This window comes from Lethenteron reissneri, chromosome 10 (assembly GCF_015708825.2).
Source record: "Lethenteron reissneri isolate LAM-NWPU_2019-01 chromosome 10, ASM1570882v1, whole genome shotgun sequence".
Taxonomy (NCBI): Eukaryota; Metazoa; Chordata; class Hyperoartia; order Petromyzontiformes; family Petromyzontidae; genus Lethenteron; species Lethenteron reissneri.
The window spans coordinates 1,954,917-1,976,562 of NC_083788.1; the positions used below are offsets into that span (position 1 = coordinate 1,954,917).

General features: G+C 49.9%; 1 protein-coding gene across 6 annotated transcripts in view; it reads right to left on the reverse strand.

Moving 5' to 3' along the window:
- Positions 1 to 5,819: 5,819 nt before the first annotated feature.
- Positions 5,820 to 21,646, reverse strand: part of LOC133340807 (zinc finger and BTB domain-containing protein 46-like) — a 134,718-nt gene continuing 118,891 nt past the window's right edge. For 4 of the 6 annotated variants that reach the window (XM_061549215.1, XM_061549216.1, XM_061549214.1 and 1 more), the window contains exons 7-9: positions 21,315 to 21,475; positions 21,126 to 21,227; positions 5,820 to 12,591 (exon numbers count right to left, since the gene is read on the reverse strand). In XM_061549215.1, coding sequence (XP_061405199.1) covers positions 12,094 to 12,591; positions 21,126 to 21,227; positions 21,315 to 21,475 — 761 coding nt within the window. In that variant the 3' untranslated portion in view covers positions 5,820 to 12,093. The remainder of the gene's footprint in view (positions 12,592 to 21,125; positions 21,228 to 21,314; positions 21,476 to 21,646) is intronic. The other 2 variants (XM_061549217.1, XM_061549219.1) reach the window with 1 other exon arrangement.

Here is a 21,646-nt window from a genome sequence, read left to right on the forward strand (position 1 = left end):
GCTTCCTCACTTGATACAGCAATCGTGCTGTGACAGTTCCGCCTGAAGACGGAAGCTTGTGTTGCCTCCAAAACGTCGTGATTTTATTTTTATTTTACTTTTATAAATTTTTTACCTACGTGACTTTACCGAAAAAACCTAAGAATACTTAAGGCTTTACCTGGTTAATAACATCCTTCCAATGATTGCTCAATTTGTATCCATCTTCTCGGTTGAAGTTATGTCTTTGTTTATATATCTGGATGGCTTCATGAACAAATCTCTGATGATAGCCAGTGGGTTTGCGGAGTACTTTCGTCTTGGAAAAATCAATTTCATGTGTGCCCACTTTCTTACCCCCCCCCCGTGTCCCCAGCTGCCCACTTCTAGCCCCGCCTACTCCCCCTCGCCTCACTTCTTCTCCCCCGAGTGCTCACGCAGCCCCCCACCCCACACCCTCCCCTCCCTCGCCCCCCCTCGCTCCTCCCCCCTTTCTTACCTATGTAAGGGTGTTAGAGAGAGAGCCGTTATGCATGGCAGCTTATGGGAAACAAACACAGTGGGCGGGGCTACGTGAGTGCACGGGGGGGTGCTCTCAACGACGTCTGCACCGGGCAGCCCGGGGCCCCACCCCTCAGCGGGGGTTGAGTATAAAAGGGGATGTGTCAGAGGGCTCGGAGGAAAATGTTAAGCTAACGAGAAGACTGAAGACATCTTAGCTAGAGCCCTGGACTCCCCTAGTTCGACGTCCTTATCAGGGCCGAACAGGATCGAGCCAGCGGCGTGGTTCCGAGAGCCAGAGCCGGTGCTCTTGTCAGAGCAGGTCTGGGACTCCGGGTACCGGGCCCGACTTACCAGTGTCGGGCCAGATAGCCTCCCCTAGCCCGTTAGTGGAGGACTAAGAGGCAGGCTAGGGTAGCTAGCGTGTGTATACCCAGCTAGCCGGGTGAGGGGGCCGATACCCCCTCGAGTGTTATATGCCCACTGTTGTGCTGTGAAATGAACCCGTATGCCTCCAACTCCGGCGTCAAGAGTCGTCAACGGTATTACACATATATAACCTCTTGCCACGGCAGCTCTCTCGCCTACTTGAGCATTTTTTTCTTGCTGTGGTTGTTCCACCTGATGAGGATTGCTTGTGTTGCGATCAAAACGTCGTGATTTATTTTACTTTATTTCTACCTACGTCACTTTACTGTAAGAACCGACGAGTGTAGATTCCTGCAGTCACGAAAGCTTCAAATCAAGATTGGCACAACAATCTCTTCTCACCTGTCAATTACGATAGCTAATCTCTCGAAAGACACATCAAAGCTTGGTTTTCCGTTCTTTGCAAAAGTCGCCTGTAATTCAGAACAATTATCGCTGTTGCCATACAAAGCACAAATTTGTCCAAAGCTGGAATCCTGTTGTCATATCTGTGGTGGAGCACCCAGTTCCAACTTCCCTGCATGTGGCCTGCACAGTGGCGAGATGTTAACTACCTTGCCTGGTATACAGGAGATCGTGGGTTCGATCCTGGCATCTGTATATTTGTAGTTTGCATGTTCTCCCCGTGGTCGTGTTCATTTTTTTTTCTCTGGGTCCTCTTGGTTTTCCGTCCCAACGTTTAAAATCATCATCACGCGTCTAGATGATGTGGCTGCTAGAAATGCCACATGATGTGTAACCGGTGCGAGCTTACCTGTGATCAATCACACGTATTCTTGCGCACTCTGCAGCGTATGGAGGAAACTATCTTGTCTTAAATCTCATAGCTGTAATAGCTACGGGTGGTAGCCGTTGCGCGTTTTTATTTGAGGTGAATGCAACGGTGATCAGGGATTGGACCCCGAGCCCCACGTGCACAGTAGAGTACGATGTGCTTCTGTGGCCGTCTGGAACGCTCTTCTGATATTAGGAAGCCACTGGAGCTATGCACTTTAAAATCATCTCGATTGACAAATATCATTTCTTTAGAACTGTTGTTTGGATTTAGTTTCTTGTCTCTCCCCCGCACCTCCGATTATCACGGTTGGCTACGTACGGTGCGAAAGATGTTCAACATACATCCCCTGCCCCGCACCCACCCAGAACACACGGTTAACATAGCACAGCTGCTGAGCAAAGATCGATCAAATGCGCCCCGTGTTGCCACGGGACGCATTTGATCGATCGGTTTCCGCTCATTATGCGAACATTTTCTCCGTCTTTTTTTTTTACAACTTTGGCAAAATTCAAATTGCTTCTGATAATGAATTATCGTAAAAGGATACTCGTTAAGTGAGACACGCCTACACTTGGACGCTATACATTTCCACATGATAAGCCACTTTGTTGAGCTATCATTTGCTGCCAGGTCATTTATAGCTCAGTGGGCCTTACCGAGATTTTAAGTTTTCGTGACTGCAGGGATCCATACTCTTTGGTTTTTTCGGTAAAGTCACGTAGGTATAACATAAAATAAATTAAATCGCGACGTTTCAATTGCAACACAAGCAATTATCATATAACCTCTTACATCGGCATCTCTCTCCCACTTCAGCAAAACAAATTCTTGCTGTGGTTTTCCCACCTGATGACGATACCTGTTGAATTTAGTTTTATTTCATGATAATTTAATGTTTAATTGTATTTAATGAGAATGTGGCGCTGTAATTCCATCAGCCTTCTTGTTCTTAATCTGTTTGAGGGCTTCGTCAAGGGTCAGAGGGATTCTGAGCTCATTTCTAACGAGGTGCTGCAGGATGGAATTGAGAATACTCTTGTCAACGAGTCTTGATTCAGATCTTCAAAATGACCCCTTCAGCGACCATAAGATAACCCTTCGTCCTTAGGTCTTAAGGGGGCTTGTCACCGAGTCTTTGAACCCATCAATTACTTTGGCAACAATTAAAAACACGCGCACATCGTGCACATCAGCGAGATGTTGGATCTACTTTGCGCTTCTCCCACAATGTTCACATACAACAAAATAACACGTGTAACAACAATAGAGCCAGCATGCGGTGTGAGTGGACTAGTGGCCACGGCAGGTAATGACAGAGGAGTCAGCCTGCAGTGCGAATGCACTAATGGCCACGGGAGGTAATTACGGGCATCAGTTGTGAGTGGGAAGGGACTGGTGGCTACGGGAGGTAATGACAGGGGAGTCAGTTGTGAGTGCGAAGGGACTGGTGGCCATGGGAGGTAATGACAGGGGAGTCAGTTGTGAGTGTGAAGGGACTGGTGGCAACGGGAGGTAATGACAGGGGAGTCAGTTGTGAGTGTGAAGGGACTGGTGGCTTTGGGAAAGTTCGAGAAGGGAGCGTGGTCAGGTGACGGAAGAGGACGGTGGAGTCTGCCGGTGGAGCGAGCGTGCAGAGTTGGCGAGAATGATCGAGAAGGGGGCGTGGCCTCGTGTCGGTATAAAAGGGGGCGATGCGCGGGAGACTCGGGGCTGTTGCGGTGGGGGTCTCTGCCTGGTGTCAAGTGATTGTGTCTTCACTAAAGTTCCATCTCAAGAGAAGTGTGTCTAGTTGTCATTACACTTGTACAGGCAGTCCCCAGGTGACACTTGTACAGGCAGAGGCAGTCCCCAGGTGACACTTGTACAGGCAGTCCCCATGTGACACTTGTACAGGCAGTCCCCAGGTGACACTTGTACAGGCAGTCCCCAGGTTACACTTGTACAGGCAGTCCCCAGGTTACGGAAGGGTTCGGTTCCCGAGAACGATCCATAACCCGAAATTTCCATGTCGGAAACTGAAGAATATTCCCCCAAAATCAAGATAAAATCCCATAGCCGTAAAAAGTTGTGCCTCCCCTACCGTTTTCTCTCAGTCCTGCATGGCGCTGTCATCCGTTTTCTATCGCTACCTGTTCCATTTCGCTGGACATACGCTCCGCACTACCCGTGATTCTTTCATTTAATCGAATATCTACCCGAACACTCCCAATTATTAAACTAATGGAGCATATACTGTGTCCAATTGTTTATAAATACCACGAAACATTTTTATATGAAAGCAGTCACTTCCGAATGTTCGTTGACCGTGCACTAGGCTCGGGCGCTGGGCCGAGACCTCTCCGTCTGCTGTATGCTGAGACCACGAGCAACCGAAATGTAACTGTGAGGTACAGTTAATAACTTATGAAATATACTTAAAATAAAAAAAATCTAGCAATAGGAGCACGCGGGGAAAAAGTGCTAAGCATAGAAAGCAAACAATTGCGTGACGTTACGAAAAATTCCATTTACAGCACCTTAATCCTGGTGTATCTCGGGCTGGGTCAAGGTGGCCTTCTGGTGGAGGGTAATGCGCCGGGGCTTATGCTTCACTCCACGGTATTCATCCTCAACCTCACCGCGATGCACGATTAGCGCTTGCACAGAATCGATGTTATACTCGTAGGAACCACCTGGTTCCACCAGCCCATAGGGGATTATTGTGTCCATCCGTCGTGCAGAGAGGGGCTGGGTGGGGAGGGGCTGGGTGGGGAGGCGCTGGTCACCCCGTGGTGCCCTTATAAAACTCAACGTTTAACCTACTCACGCCGGGTTGTGCCCGCCCTCACAGTCGGGCATATTTGCGGAATACACCACGCCGCCGTTGACCCTGGCCATTGACCGAGCAACCCAACGTGTTCCTACCAGCTCCCTCCGCAGGAATGTGTTTTAAGAATGCAAAAACAGGATACTTGTTAACTTGACTGAGTTTATTTTGAAAATTTTGAAGAAAGTCGATGAAATTTTAATGGGCAACCTGTTACCATGTTTCAAGACTCTTCAAGAATCATGGCCAGTTTCTGTGTATGATTTAATTTGGCGGTGTTATTTATGTACGCAGTGCATTGTGGCAGGAACGGAGAAAAAAATGTTTTGTAAAAAACACGGAATCTCATTACATGAAGTAGCTTCTCTTATAAACATGAATGGGCTTTACAGGGATGTATCTGGATAATTTGTTGGCCATAGCTTTGTAGTGGATCTCAGAGCCGCTGTTACTCACCGATGTAATTTTTGGCCTAAATGGTCAAAATTTCAGCCTTAGTGTAAAAAAAGTGAATTCGTCCATTGTCTTTGGACTTAGTATGTTGAATGTCAAACAAAACTTAGGACATTTTACAATAACAAATCTACAAACTAAGCTGTCGTTTTAACCAAAATTGGCTAAAGTTGCATAGCTTTCATTTAGTAGTGGATTGAAAAAAGCTGTTAATTAAATTCTCACTGCACGCTCGTCGCAACTGAGATATAATTACCGTGCGTTATTATGAGAAGCTGTCGCTTCACCCAATTGCCAATTTCCGCTCACGCTATTGACACGTGTCGCAATGCGAACCCATTTGGTTGAATCCGGAGGCATTGGTTGTCCCCCTCTAGACACACAGAACCCAACACTGCCTCCCACATTCCTCTGCCTCACGACTCTGGTTCTTCAAATCGTTTTCACCCCACCCGTTTAATACGGGGGGTGGGGGGGGCAATCGATTGCCAGGGTTCTTTTGCACTTGTGGCTGGCTGGTGGACATGGCGTGGTGGCGGGGTTCGGCAATAGGGCATTGGACACGTGTTGGAGATGTTCGAATCATGGAGGCCGCCCTGGTTATTACTGCATTTGTGCATTTGCCATTAACGATTCTCCACAATGAAGCCGGTTTTTATTGTTACCTGTTGAACTTCTTTCGCACAATATATGGCTAATCGGAGGTGCTGGGGAAGGACAACTTAACACAAAAATCAGTTCTAAAGAAACGAGGTATGTCTGAAGAGGTAGTTCATTATTGCTATCCATGTTTGAATTAGTGTATTAATGTATCATTAGAGGGGTGTCGTGGGTGTAATGAGGGGAGAGGAATTGAGGCTGTGCAGCTGCACATTAATTCATCGGTGGTTTTAATTCATATTTTGAATTCAATCACAAAGAAAGAGAAATAATAAACGAGTCGGCCAATTAATCTTTCATGCTCCTGCGAAATTAAGATTTTTGTTTTTACAATTTTTACCATTCGACATAATTCCCCCGAAACATTGCATTCACTTGAGAATGATTCGCGGCAAAACGGTGACTCTGGTACAAAAAACTCACACGACGCCATCAAAACCCACACGCCCAACGAAAACCAAAACCTCAAAATAAAAAATAAACATCTCAGATTTTCATTCATTCGTTTAAAAAAAACACTCCCCTAACAGCTGTTATCTGTCAGACTACAATAAAAGACTTGGGTAACAAACTAAAGTTTAAATAGATTATCCTGTACACTGTGAGCTCAAACGCTCAAGAGAGCGTCGTTGGGGATGGCTGGCAGGGCTGGGGCCTCACTTATTGAGGGGCCCAGTCTCAAGTTGATTTGAGGAAATCTTTCGGAACCAGGTGGTTGAGTGAGCAACAGAAGAGTTTCTCAAAATCAGGTCGCCGGTTCACATCCTGGGTGAGGGTGGTCACCTCCCTCTTCAAAGTCGACACATTGATTACTACGTTGTGGGTTGTCACCGGTAGTTGTTTTATGTTGACTCGCACCTGCCATGGGAACGTGGAATTTCCACCAATGGCTTTGGGCTGTAAATGGGGACATGAGCACCACCTCAATGTCCATTGAGTAGGAAATCAATGACTTGGGCATTGAGGTCCAGAATCAGTGCTGGTGAATCACTCCAATCCACTGTGTACTGCAAGGCTGCACACACAATGTTAACTGGACTTGAGTATTCAAGCTGGCCTCATTATCGCCGAATTTTGTTCCAAACATGTTACTGTGAAATAAGCAACGCCAAGCTGTAAAACTGATGGTGGTGTATCCATGCACCATGGCATGCAATGCAACAGAGCTCGATTAATATCAACAGCACAAATTAATTGCAACAGTGCTTGGTGAATGACAGCGCTCCAATTCCAACAGCTCTGTTCATGTCAAAAGGGCTCTATTACATCAAATGCCACACATTTCACGAGAGTTAATCAGTCCGTTTTACAAATATCGGTGACGTAGGTTCGAGTCCTGGACACGGCTAACATCAGTAGCCACCCTTACATGTTCCACTTCACACCGACCCATTTTGAATGGTTTTGCGAATCAAGACCAGTCAACCGCCTGTAATTGACATGGCATGGGGAGACCTTCATGCAGCAGTGGAAGAACCGAGGATGTACAAGCAGCCTGAGTAATAACAATCCCGTGTATGCAGCAAGATGTTATCGAGGTGGTTCACTCGGCAATCATCACAAATAAAGTGTCGCTTTGTAAGGAATATTAGCAGTTGTCCCATGGCCACACTCGCATATCCTATAGGAATGTGGAATTTGTCCACACTGGCTGAAGATGAGCACTGCCTCAATGCTCATTTAGGCAGGAATTTACTGTGAATTTTGACTTGACTATAGCATTATGGATAGAGGTGCATACTGAACAATGCACCCAGGGACCAAACGAGTTGATTGGCTCTGGACACAGCATTAATGACCGACAAAACATGGCAGTGGCCTGCTGATATTAACTGGACTCGAGATGAATAGTTCATTCAGAATGATCACGCACGAGTCGTGGATTACATGCTCCGTGTTGAGATCTTCATCCAGGCTACACTGAAAAGTCGAAAGCGATCCAGTTTGCTTTTGTTGAACCAATGCTACCGAGATGTAGCCCCCGTGGTGTGCAATACTTTTATTAGTTGTTAGGAGGGGACAACGACGTGGAGGAGGTATCGTCCGCTTCTTCATCTGTAGGATCTATGTTGGTCATTGGCTATAATTTGCGGTAACGCCAACAAATATTGATTATTAAGAAGTTCGAAATATTAGAATGTATTTTAATGGTATTAATTTGAAGAAAAGCCATTCACCAACTATCTAAATAAGCCCAAACGGTTTCGCATTATCCTTCTTCCACCCTTGGCTGGCAATTTCACTGCATATGCAACATCAAAACAATCGACGGGAAAATAAAAGTAAGAAAATGTGATCATCGCTTACAATGTAGAAAACTTAATTGTGCCTCAACATACTTCAAGGCAAAGCAGTCGGTGGAGGGGGGAGTTGACCGAGGATCCAGAACTCACTCCAATCACTCGCTCAATCGATGGTGGTCCAGTCGCCTCCGTATCACTCTTCTGCTTCTACCAATCCCATGTTTGTTATGCTTACTGCGAACTCCCACCCACGCTGAGGACTCCCACCAAACGTTCGTCTCATTCACAGTGTTCAACTACCGTACTGCAGGTGACGACACTCATTCACCAGCCCACTCACCCACACATCCATCCAGCAGCTCACTCACTCAAAACTCACCGCATTAAAGTCACACCCACTTTTCTACTTCCTCACTCAGGACTGATCAACATAGGAATTCCCTGCCTTTATTTTCTCAATTCAAAGAAATAACCTTTTGCTCAATTCAAGAAACGCGTTAACTCTCGTCTGTCTGTTACTGGCCGCTGCACGTTTTGGGGCTCGGGGTCTGTGCTCAGCAATCATTTAAAAGAAAAACATTTGACAAAAACAAAACTTTCACAAATGTGGTACCCTTTAACATTTTCTAACACTACCGCAGCAATTTACAAGCCTTTCATCCAACTGGAGATATCAATAATTATTGCTACAAGCATTTGTATATTGGCATTATCATCAGCCGTGATCAATCCACTGCTTGGTGGTCTCCCCAAGATGCCACCATCTGGTCACGATGATCTGATTTAATCGCTCCATCTCCTTGGTCGGACGCACTCACAAATGAATTTCCTTCATTATCCAGCCGTTGTCGCTGCTAGCGGTGAAGTGTCCTGCCTAAGCCCACTTACTTTCTTAAGAGTCTGCGAGAAGTATTATCGAGTTTTTGAGAGAGAAAAAAACCCCGGCAATTAACGATTTAAAAAAAAGTCGATTCGATCCCAGTGGAATTTTAGAAGTGCACCAATCAGCGGGCACGAACGTACGAACGGGCAAGGCGACCAAAGTCACCGCGTACGCTCACGCTCTACATTTGCCCTCGGCCTTTCTCAAATTCAAATGGTGCAGCCCAGAAATTTCTCACCGGCTCACGCCCACTGCTGCTGGTGTGGAAGGGCCTCCAACTAGAGGGAGCTCCAGATGGTGATTGTGAGTGTGCCCACGCTCCGTTCAGCCCGCACGCGATCTGCCGATTGACTGATGTGCCCATTTATACTGGCAGGTGTACAGAGACGAAGGGGGGGGGGGGGGTGACACAGGGAGGGTTAAGAAACTTACCGAATGTTTCAACTGCCGCACCACCAGGAGGTGAACCAGAGACCTATGGTTTGCAAGTCCAGTGTGCCAACTATTTTCATGGCAGTTCCCTTCAATTCTCAGTTAAAAAGGAAACAATTGTTATGCTTTGTTGCTGCCCATCTCTACATGTGCAGAAAACTGGTAACCCGGTTATTTCACGAGAATAATGATGCTGCAAAAAAAATACACTTTTAACAAGCCGAGGTCAAATCACCTTCAGTTCCAGGAGCCTGCTTGGGTTTTAGGCAATGGATAGGAAGTAACATTTTGAAAGAAGGAGACGGTCAGTACCGATCCAAATACGTGGCCACACCTCACAAGTGTCAATTGCCTGCATGCAAGGTCATCTTTTTCTACCGACTCAGAAAATGTGTTCAATCGTTGCAGATGGAACGTAAAAAACTGAATGTATGAAATGTGCATTACACCACCAGCCAATTAGTAATGTTGCGGGGTGACCTTCTGATATAATTTCTCAATGTCAAGAGAATTGAGGACGGGCTTGCTCGAGATATATACCGCTTCCGACAACCATGTGTGAGAATACCACTGTCATTTTTTGGATTATGCATTGATTCGAAATGATTTTGAAATCAATGGGGTTTTTTTTTCTCAATTTAAACATTCACATGTGATAGATGTTCTCCTCCAGCCACGAGAGGGCACTACATTCACCACTATTTAAATAGACAAATGATCCTGCATTGAATCTGGTGCATCAGTAAGAAGGACATTTGGTAATATTCCAACATTGCGACAATTACTCCTCAAGTTCAAGGGCATTTCCTCACACTTTGTGTTATCTTTGGTAGTCCTATGCAGAGATTGTTCCAAAGGAGCTTGAAATTTCCACCACTGGATGAGGTTAACCAAGCCTCAATGCTTACTTGAGTAGGAGTTTGAAGACGTTGTCACTTATCGTACGTAAAATTCAGTTTAAGGGGGGGCAGTGTTAACAGCTAAAAATGTTCAGGTCATTAGTTGTAACACAGGCAGACCTCGCTTAGCACCACCTCGTGAGAACGTCGATTCGTGATGACAGAACCCTCTGTCCTGGAGAAAGCAAAGATAAAGTGAAATAAAATAATCTAAAAGCAGCCCCTTGCGAGTGACAACCCACGTTTAGCAGCATTGGCTCGAAAAACGACCCGCCCCCGCCCCCCAATGTTTGCTCAGCCAATAAGAGCGATGCATGCCTCTGAGCCGACCAGACCCCACCTCCCCCCCACAATTGGATGATCATAATTGGTAGCCAGAACGAAATTTTGAAAAAAAAAAGATATTTTTTTTCGATTTCGACTTTTTTTTTTCAGATCGCCAGGTGAGAATCTGCGAGACCAGAGTCCCTCAGAGCTCTACCTAAACGAAACCTCACCACAGGAATTTAGACTTGAGGCTATCACTCCAATCACAGAGGTCCTCAACTCCCACCGCTGCCTTGTAGGGAGTACAGTAGAATGCACTCGTGAGTACAGTACATAATACTTACTGATATAATAAATTATATTCTTTTATGTATGAAATAATGTTTCCCATCCGCGTTACTATCAGCGCTATTACCGACACCCCAATTAAGCTCCCCATGATATTGCTCGTACGAAAGAAAAAATTCTGTCCGGAACGCATCCCCATATGTACAATGGTTAGAATGATCCCCCCCCTCCACCCCCGCCTTCAGCGCTAATTCGTTTAGCGCTCACTTCTCCGGTAACAACGCATCTTGAACGCAAAGCGAGGTGTTCCTGTCCAGTACAATCTCTTAAAAAAGGTGTCCGTCAGCCTCCACCATCCATTGCGTACAATTGAAATCACTTCACCAGGAACTCAAACCCGAGACACACAAGGAATGAATGGGCGGTAAGATTTTTGGTGACATTTCTTTTCACTGCCAAAATACCTTCATAGCCTCCTGGAACGTGGTTTCATGCCACAGTTAATTAACAAGGCTAATTTAATCGACGAGACTCTAGGGATGACCCTGGTGGTAGGCGTAGGCTCGTAAATCCTGGGTGTGTACGATATCAGCATAAGCAAAATAATGGTCGTGAAAGTGTTGCCTCAAAACCAGCGAGCTCCTGGGGATGTTTTGCTGTCAAGTATTGGATGAGACATTGGTAAAATTGATAAAGTTTTTCCCCTGAGCAACCAAACACCAGTTCGTTCTGCTGCATGCCAGAATAACTGGGTGACCCCACTCTTTCCTAGCACAGATTATTTTTTAATTAAAATTATCAGCACAACAAAAAAAATGTGGACAAAAAATTTTCGTATAAAAACTTACGACCGGTAAACCCTTCTCTGCGCGTACAACACATGAAACAAGGATTTCATCCCAACCGGGGTTGCCACCTTTTCCACTGTTGACTAAATCCTGGGCATACTATTCAGTCAGCCGAAGTCTATCAAAACTCAGCAGTACAATGCTATAAAGTTCAACACAATACCCAATAAACGAATCAAATTCCTGCTGCCTAAACACAGATGCCAATTCCTGCAGGTGGCAGCCAGAGTCCCCAGCGAACAAGCACGTTGCGTCGCCACGCACAATCGGCGCCTAATTGCGGGAGGTGGCGGCGGTGTCTAGAGGGTTGAGTGGGAGGAGGCAAAGGTGGCTTCTCATCGTGTGCTCCTGGAATGTGTCAGGGTTGACCACACGAGCCGACGGGTTTTCCGTTGACGCTGCAGTGAGGCAGCAGGATCCGGCCGATTATGCTGGTGTCACCAAATCCGTGCGACTCTGGGTGTGACCAGCTCTCTCAAATCCACGTGTCCTCCCACACGGCTCCGAAAAAGAAAGGAGAATAATTCAAAATAATTGAGAAAGGAATGAAGAGGTGGGGTGGGGGGGGGCACATTCGGGGAGGTGGCAGGGGGTGGGAATGAGGGAGGGGGGGGGAAGAGGCTGCTATCAGAAGGCCCCTGCCGGTTTGTCGCAGCTGAGCGGGGGGTCGCCCCCCCCCCTCTGGCTCCAGTCCTCCTCCGAACCTGCATCTGGTTCCATTTTGAAAACAACGCGTTCCAGGCTGGCTCCTCCGTCCGGCACAGCCGCCATGTCTCCGTCTCCATCTCCTTCCCCTTCTTCTCCGGCTCCCCCCCCTCTTCCTCCTCCTCCTCTCCCCGAAACCACCGCCTCCACCGCCGCCGCCATCGCCGCCCGCTTCTCCGCCGCAGAGCTGCCCCCCGCGCCGAGGCGGCTGCCCCCCCTGCTTCCACGCCCTCCCCCCCTGCCACGGCCGCCCCCCCGCCCGCCCCCCTCCTTCTTCAGGGGGGGGTCGCGCAGGCCGAGCACGGAGCACTCCTCGCACACGCCGTACCGCCGCGTGCCAAACTCGATGCCCACCGAGTTGGCGAAGACGAAGAGGCGGCGGCAGCGGCGGCACACGAACCGGCGCTCCTTCTGGTGAACCTGCCGCCCCCGCCGGCAACGAGGGTCACATGGTCACATGGTCACACGGCCACAATGCTCTCCCTGTTCGTTTGCGTGCGTGCGACGTTGTGTGTGCGTGACGTCTGTGTGTGACGTGTGTGACGTGTGTTCGCGTGTGCGAGGTTGAATTGTCAGTTGTTTGTGTTTTCTGTGTGGTAACTTTACTGCCAATTGTATTTGACGTAAATCCTTGTTTCTTTACATAGCGGTCCTATTCCAGTGCAACACCAGTTCAATACCAGTTCAATACTAGAGGAATCCCAGTGCAAAACTAGAGCAATACCAGTGCAATACTAGTGCAAATCTAGAGCAATAGCAGAGCAATACTAGACAACGCTGAGGTAGGCAATGGATTCATCGTTCACATCGCGCCCCCCTGGGGAAGCTAATAATCCAGCCGGCGGCGATCAAATTCCGCAAAATCCAACTCCACGAATCTCGCTCTCGAACACACACGAGAAATAATGAAATAGCACAAAGCTCGTTAAATAGCAGCACCAATACCTGAGCAATAATCACCCTAAACCCATGCTGATCTTCCTAGAACTGCATTTGACTATCACTGGTTTATAAATGTCATTTAGACGTAATTGGTCTGAGCCGACTTTCATTGCTTTACTCAATTCCGTTGTGTTGCTTCCTTGCTGTACTTTGTGTATTCATGTTGTGCCTTTTGTTACTTTTGGCGACTCGGCTCGCTGTTGCAAATGAGACCATCATGGTGGGGTTTTTTATTTAAGTTTTGAATTAATTGAGTTTGAATAAATGACTTTCGTAGTTAAGTCAACTGCATGCAATGTGTTCACGTCAAATACACAGCGTTGCACGTGGCATTGTGCTTATCAATTCAAAAATAGTGTCAATCATTTGAATTGAAAGCTTTGTATTAAACTAGGACCAATATTTATCAGTTTACTTGTGTTAAACCAATGCTTTGGAAATCTTACACTTATGGTATGTGGACAAAATAAGTAATTATATGTTTCTATATATTGTCTACTTATTTATTTGACAATTGTTATGTATCATTACTCGTGATGTTGTTATCCGTGTATCTCAGTGCCGACACGTTCTGGCTTTGACATTTTAGAAAATGTAATTTTTTCTTCACAATTTGAGGGATTTTTTGAGAAAATAACTTACGGCGTTATTTAATCAGTGCGAAAGTTTAAATGTGACGAAATTTATTTAGATTTTGCCGCTTAAAACGTAGCCGAAGAAATGTGCATCCTCCAGCGCCACCTACAGCACAAGAGGTGGGAGTGTGTTCTGTAGCTCCATCTGGCTCCACGTAGCCCCGTCTCTCTCTCTAGCTCCATGTAGCCCCGTCTCTCTCTAGCTCCATGTAGCCCCGTCTCTCTCTCTAGCTCCATGTAGCCCGTCTCTCTCTCTAGCTCCATGTAGCCCGTCTCTCTCTCTAGCTCCATGTAGCCCCGTCTCTCTCTCTAGCTCCATGTAGCCCCGTCTCTCTCTAGCTCCATGTAGCCCGTCTCTCTCTCTAGCTCCATGTAGCCCCGTCTCTCTCTCTAGCTCCATGTAGCCCCGTCTCTCTCTAGCTCCATGTAGCCCGTCTCTCTCTAGCTCCATGTAGCCCCGTCTCTCTCTCTAGCTCCATGTAGCCCGTCTCTCTCTCTAGCTCCATGTAGCCCATCTCTCTCTCTAGCTCCATGTAGCCCGTCTCTCTCTCTAGCTCCATGTAGCCCCGTCTCTCTCTCTAGCTCCATGTAGCCCCGTCTCTCTCTAGCTCCATGTAGCCCGTCTCTCTCTCTAGCTCCATGTAGCCCCGTCTCTCTCTAGCTCCACGTAGCCCGTCTCTCTCTCTAGCTCCACGTAGCCCCGTCTCTCTCTCTAGCTCCATGTAGCCCGTCTCTCTCTAGCTCCACGTAGCCCGTCTCTCTCTCTAGCTCCACGTAGCCCCGTCTCTCTCTCTAGCTCCATGTAGCCCGTCTCTCTCTCTAGCTCCATGTAGCCCGTCTCTCTCTCTAGCTCCATGTAGCCCGTCTCTCTCACTAGCTCCATGTAGCCCGTCTCTCTCTCTAGCTCCACGTAGCCCCGTCTCTCTCTCTAGCTCCATGTAGCCCGTCTCTCTCTCTAGCTCCATGTAGCCCCGTCTCTCTCTCTAGCTCCATTTAGCTCCGTCTCTCTCTCTAGCTCCATGTAGCCCCGTCTCTCTCTCTAGCTCCATGTAGCCCGTCTCTCTCTCTAGCTCCATGTAGCCCCGTCTCTCTCTCTAGCTCCATTTAGCTCCGTCTCTCTCTCTAGCTCCATGTAGCCCCGTCTCTCTCTCTAGCTCCATGTAGCCCGTCTCTCTCTCTAGCTCCATGTAGCCTGTCTCTCTCTAGCTCCATGTACCCCGTCTCTCTCTCTAGCTCCATGTAGCCCCGTCTCTCTCTCTAGCTCCATGTAGCCCGTCTCTCTCTCTAGCTCCATGTAGCCCCGTCTCTCTCTCTAGCTCCATTTAGCTCCGTCTCTCTCTCTAGCTCCATGTAGCCCGTCTCTCTCTCTAGCTCCATGTAGCCCCGTCTCTCTCTCTAGCTCCATGTAGCCCGTCTCTCTCTCTAGCTCCATGTAGCCCGTCTCTCTCTAGCTCCATGTATCCCGTCTCTCTCTCTAGCTCCATGTAGCCCGTCTCTCTCTCTAGCTCCATGTAGCCCCGTCTCTCTCTCTAGCTCCATGTATCCCGTCTCTCTCTCTAGCTCCACGTAGCCCCGTCTCTCTCTCTAGCTCCATGTAGCCCGTCTCTCTCTAGCTCCATGTAGCCCGTCTCTCTCTCTAGCTCCACGTAGCCCCGTCTCTCTCTCTAGCTCCACGTAGCCCCGTCTCTCTCTCTAGCTCCATGTAGCCCGTCTCTCTCTCTAGCTCCATGTAGCCCGTCTCTCTCTCTAGCTCCATGTAGCCCCGTCTCTCTCTAGCTCCATGTAGCCCCGTCTCTCTCTAGCTCCACGTAGCCCCGTCTCTCTCTCTAGCTCCATGTAGCCCGTCTCTCTCTCTAGCTCCATGTAGCCCGTCTCTCTCTCTAGCTCCATGTAGCCCCGTCTCTCTCTCTAGCTCCACGTAGCCCCGTCTCTCTCTAGCTCCATGTAGCCCGTCTCTCTCTCTAGCTCCATGTAGCCCCGTCTCTCTCTAGCTCCATGTAGCCCCGTCTCTCTCTCTAGCTCCATGTAGCCCCGTCTCTCTCTCTAGCTCCACGTAGCCCCGTCTCTCTCTAGCTCCATGTACCCCGTCTCTCTCTCTAGCTCCATGTAGCCCGTCTCTCTCTCTAGCTCCATGTAGCCCGTCTCTCTCTCTAGCTCCATGTAGCCCCGTCTCTCTCTAGCTCCATGTAGCCCCATCTCTCTCTCTAGCTCCATGTAGCCCCGTCTCTCTCTAGCTCCATGTAGCCCGTCTCTCTCTCTAGCTCCATGTAGCCCGTCTCTCTCTCTAGCTCCATGTAGCCCATCTCTCTCTCTAGCTCCATGTAGCCCGTCTCTCTCTCTAGCTCCATGTAGCCCGTCTCTCTCTCTAGCTCCATGTAGCCCGTCTCTCTCTCTAGCTCCATGTAGCCCGTCTCTCTCTCTAGCTCCATGTAGCCCGTCTCTCTCTCTAGCTCCATGTAGCCCCGTCTCTCTCTCTAGCTCCATGTAGCCCGTCTCTCTCTAGCTCCATGTAGCCCGCTCTCTCTCTAGCTCCATGTAGCCCGTCTCTCTCTCTAGCTCCATGTAGCCCGTCTCTCTCTCTAGCTCCATGTAGCCCGTCTCTCTCTCTAGCTCCATGTAGCCCGTCTCTCTCTAGCTCCATGTAGCCCGTCTCTCTCTCTAGCTCCATGTAGCCCGTCTCTCTCTCTAGCTCCATGTAGCCCGTCTCTCTCTGTAGCTCCATGTAGCCCTGTCTCTCTCTAGCTCCACGTAGCCCCGTCTCTCTCTCTAGCTCCATGTAGCCCCATCTCTCTCTCTAGCTCCATGTAGCCCGTCTCTCTCTCTAGCTCCATGTAGCCCCGTCTCTCTCTCTAGCTCCATGTAGCCCCGTCTCTCTCTAGCTCCATGTAGCCCCGTCTCTCTCTCTAGCTCCATGTAGCCCCGTCTCTCTCTCTAGCTCCATGTAGCCCGTCTCTCTCTCTAGCTCCATGTAGCCCGGTCTCTCTCTCTAGCTCCATGTAGCCCGTCTCTCTCTCTAGCTCCATGTAGCCCCGTCTCTCTCTCTAGCTCCATGTAGCCCGTCTCTCTCTCTAGCTCCATGTAGCCCCGTCTCTCTCTCTAGCTCCATGTAGCCCGTCTCTCTCTCTAGCTCCATGTAGCCCCGTCTCTCTCTCTAGCTCCATGTAGCCCCGTCTCTCTCTAGCTCCATGTAGCCCCGTCTCTCTCTCTAGCTCCATGTAGCCCGTCTCTCTCTCTAGCTCCATGTAGCCCCGTCTCTCTCTAGCTCCATGTAGCCCCGTCTCTCTCTCTAGCTCCATGTAGCCCGTCTCTCTCTCTAGCTCCATGTAGCCCGTCTCTCTCTCTAGCTCCATGTAGCCCCGTCTCTCTCTCTAGCTCCATGTAGCCCGTCTCTCTCTCTAGCTCCATGTAGCCCGTCTCTCTCTCTAGCTCCATGTAGCCCGTCTCTCTCTCTAGCTCCATGTAGCCCCGTCTCTCTCTAGCTCCATGTAGCCCCGTCTCTCTCTCTAGCTCCATGTAGCCCCGTCTCTCTCTCTAGCTCCATGTAGCCCCGTCTCTCTCTAGCTCCATGTAGCCCGTCTCTCTCTCTAGCTCCATGTAGCCCGTCTCTCTCTCTAGCTCCATGTAGCCCCGTCTCTCTCTCTAGCTCCATGTAGCCCCGTCTCTCTCTCTAGCTCCATGTAGCCCGTCTCTCTCTAGCTCCATGTAGCCCGTCTCTCTCTCTAGCTCCATGTAGCCCGTCTCTCTCTCTAGCTCCATGTAGCCCCGTCTCTCTCTAGCTCCATGTAGCCCCGTCTCTCTCTAGCTCCATGTAGCCCGTCTCTCTCTCTAGCTCCATGTAGCCCCGTCTCTCTCTCTAGCTCCATGTAGCCCCGTCTCTCTCTCTAGCTCCATGTAGCCCCGTCTCTCTCTCTAGCTCCATGTAGCCCGTCTCTCTCTCTAGCTCCATGTAGCCCCGTCTCTCTCTCTAGCTCCATGTAGCCCGTCTCTCTCTCTAGCTCCATGTAGCCCGTCTCTCTCTCTAGCTCCACTGTAGCCCCGTCTCTCTCTCTAGCTCCATGTAGCCCGTCTCTCTCTCTAGCTCCATGTAGCCCCGTCTCTCTCTAGCTCCATGTAGCCCCGTCTCTCTCTAGCTCCATGTAGCCCAGTCTCTCTCTCTAGCTCCACTGTAGCCCCGTCTCTCTCTAGCTCCATGTAGCCCGTCTCTCTCTCTAGCTCCATGTAGCCCGTCTCTCTCTCTAGCTCCATGTAGCCCGTCTCTCTCTCTAGCTCCATGTAGCCCGTCTCTCTCTCTAGCTCCATGTAGCCCCGTCTCTCTCTAGCTCCATGTAGCCCCGTCTCTCTCTCTAGCTCCATGTAGCCCCGTCTCTCTCTCTAGCTCCATGTAGCCCGTCTCTCTCTCTAGCTCCATGTAGCCCGTCTCTCTCTCTAGCTCCATGTAGCCCATCTCTCTCTCTAGCTCCATGTAGCCCCGTCTCTCTCTAGCTCCATGTAGCCCGTCTCTCTCTCTAGCTCCATGTAGCCCGTCTCTCTCTCTAGCTCCATGTAGCCCGTCTCTCTCTCTAGCTCCATGTAGCCCCGTCTCTCTCTAGCTCCATGTAGCCCGTCTCTCTCTCTAGCTCCATGTAGCCCCGTCTCTCTCTCTAGCTCCATGTAGCCCCGTCTCTCTCTCTAGCTCCATGTAGCCCGTCTCTCTCTCTAGCTCCATGTAGCCCGTCTCTCTCTCTAGCTCCATGTAGCCCCGTCTCTCTCTAGCTCCATGTAGCCCGTCTCTCTCTCTAGCTCCATGTAGCCCGTCTCTCTCTCTAGCTCCATGTAGCCCGTCTCTCTCTCTAGCTCCATGTAGCCCGTCTCTCTCTCTAGCTCCATGTAGCCCCGTCTCTCTCTCTAGCTCCATGTAGCCCCGTCTCTCTCTAGCTCCATGTAGCCCGTCTCTCTCTCTAGCTCCATGTGCCCCGTCTCTCTCTCTAGCTCCATGTAGCCCGTCTCTCTCTCTAGCTCCATGTAGCCCGTCTCTCTCTAGCTCCATGTAGCCCGTCTCTCTCTCTAGCTCCATGTAGCCCCTCTCTCTCTCTAGCTCCATGTAGCCCGTCTCTCTCTCTAGCTCCATGTAGCCCTGTCTCTCTCTAGCTCCATGTAGCCCGTCTCTCTCTCTAGCTCCATGTAGCCCGTCTCTCTCTCTAGCTCCATGTAGCCCGTCTCTAGCTCCATGTAGCCCGTCTCTCTCTCTAGCTCCATGTAGCCCGTCTCTCTCTCTAGCTCCATGTAGCCCCGTCTCTCTCTCTAGCTCCATGTAGCCCGTCTCTCTCTCTAGCTCCATGTAGCCCGTCTCTCTCTCTAGCTCCATGTAGCCCGTCTCTCTCTTAGCTCCATGTAGCCCGTCTCTCTCTCTAGCTCCATGTAGCCCCGTCTCTCTCTCTAGCTCCATGTAGCCCCGTCTCTCTCTAGCTCCATGTAGCCCGTCTCTCTCTCTAGCTCCATGTAGCCCCGTCTCTCTCTCTAGCTCCATGTAGCCCCGTCTCTCTCTCTAGCTCCATGTAGCCCCGTCTCTCTCTCTAGCTCCATGTAGCCCCGTCTCTCTCTCTAGCTCCATGTAGCCCCGTCTCTCTCTCTAGCTCCATGTAGCCCCGTCTCTCTCTAGCTCCATGTAGCCCCGTCTCTCTCTCTAGCTCCACGTAGCCCCGTCTCTCTCTCTAGCTCCATGTAGCCCCGTCTCTCTCTCTAGCTCCATGTAGCCCCGTCTCTCTCTCTAGCTCCATGTAGCCCCGTCTCTCTCTCTAGCTCCATGTAGCCCGTCTCTCTCTCTAGCTCCATGTAGCCCGTCTCTCTCTCTAGCTCCATGTAGCCCGTCTCTCTCTCTAGCTCCATGTAGCCCGTCTCTCTCTCTAGCTCCATGTAGCCCCGTCTCTCTCTAGCTCCATGTAGCCCCGTCTCTCTCTCTAGCTCCATGTAGCCCGTCTCTCTCTCTAGCTCCATGTAGCCCGTCTCTCTCTCTAGCTCCATGTAGCCCGTCTCTCTCTCTAGCTCCATGTAGCCCGTCTCTCTCTCTAGCTCCATGTAGCCCCGTCTCTCTCTCTAGCTCCATGTAGCCCGTCTCTCTCTCTAGCTCCATGTAGCCCGTCTCTCTCTCTAGCTCCATGTAGCCCGTCTCTCTCTCTAGCTCCATGTAGCCCGTCTCTCTCTCTAGCTCCATGTAGCCCGTCTCTCTCTCTAGCTCCATGTAGCCCGTCTCTCTCTAGCTCCACTGTAGCCCGTCTCTCTCTCTAGCTCCACGTAGCCCCGTCTCTCTCTCTAGCTCCATGTAGCCCGTCTCTCTCTCTAGCTCCATGTAGCCCGTCTCTCTCTCTAGCTCCATGTAGCCCGTCTCTCTCTCTAGCTCCATGTAGCCCGTCTCTCTCTCTAGCTCCATGTAGCCCCGTCTCATGTAGCCCCGTCTCTCTCTAGCTCCATGTAGCCCCGTCTCTCTCTCTAGCTCCATGTAGCCCCGTCTCTCTCTCTAGCTCCATGTAGCCCCGTCTCTCTCTCTAGCTCCACGTAGCCCCGTCTCTCTCTCTAGCTCCATGTAGCCCCGTCTCTCTCTAGCTCCATGTAGCCCCGTCTCTCTCTCTAGCTCCATGTAGCCCCATCTCTCTCTCTAGCTCCATGTAGCCCCGTCTCTCTCGCTAGCTCCATGTAGCCCCATCTCTCTCTCTAGCTCCATGTAGCCCCGTCTCTCTCGCTAGCTCCACGTGTAGCCATCTCTATATACAATAATTCGTTCCGGAAACGTGTTTGTAATCCAAAGCACTCGTATATCAAAGCACTCGTCGTATATCAGTTGTGATCACATGACGCTCGGCAGACAAAGCTTATACACGTACTACTCGTATTGCAAGACCTCGCTCGTTTATCAAATTAATATTTACTTTAAATTTTTGCTCATCTTGCAAAACACTCGCAGACCAAGTTACTCGCAATCCAAGGTTTTACTGTAGCTTGTGTTTTGGACAGTGTGAACACACCTCAATGGTGAGTACAGTGAAGCACAACACTACGTAAAAAAAAACTGATTGCGAAATAAACTAGAATAATCTTGTACCTGGACGTGAACCCTTCCATGCACCTGTGTGCACATGAATGATCATGCATGCCTGCGAGTGTGCGTGTGAACCTGCATGTGTAAATGACCTCGCAGGTGTGTGCCTGCTTGCACGTGTGTACCTGTGTGCGTGTGAATGATCGTGCATACTTGTCTGTGTGTGTACCCATGCCCACGTGCTTATGTACCTGCACGTGCACCCGTGCTTGCATGTGCCTGCGTATACCAGCATGCTTGTGTGTAATGTACCTGTGAGCGCGCGTGTGTGCGTGTGCGTGTGTGTGCCCGTGCACTGCGTGTACCTGCGTATGCCGCTGCAGGTGCTCTCTGCGGATGAACCGTTTCCCGCAAGCCTCGCAACCGAAGGGCCGCTCGCCGGTGTGCGTGCGTGTACCTGCGTGTACCTGCATATGCGTATGTGTAAGCGTATCTGTGCGCGCGTGCGTGCACCTATGCGTGCGTGTGTGCGTGAGCCCGCGCCTTGCGTGTACCTGCGTGTGCCGCTGGAGATGCTCCCTGCGGATGAAGCGCTTGCCGCAAGCGTCGCAGCCGAAGGGACGCTCGCCGGTGTGCGTGCGGATGTGCCGCACGAGCTTGTACTTGCGCATTGCGGCGAAGTTGCAGTAGTTGCATTGCAGCAGCCGCCGCTTGCCTGCCGGGGACGGAGAGGAGAGCATTTCAAATCCCCTCCAAACCGTCTCTGTGTCAAGCTGCAATGGCATCCTCACCTCTTACATCTTAGAAAGTGCTGTTTGTTGCCAGTCACTTGGCATTTTGGGCATTTAGACTTCCCTCCCATCACCTATTTTCCTAAGTTCTAGTC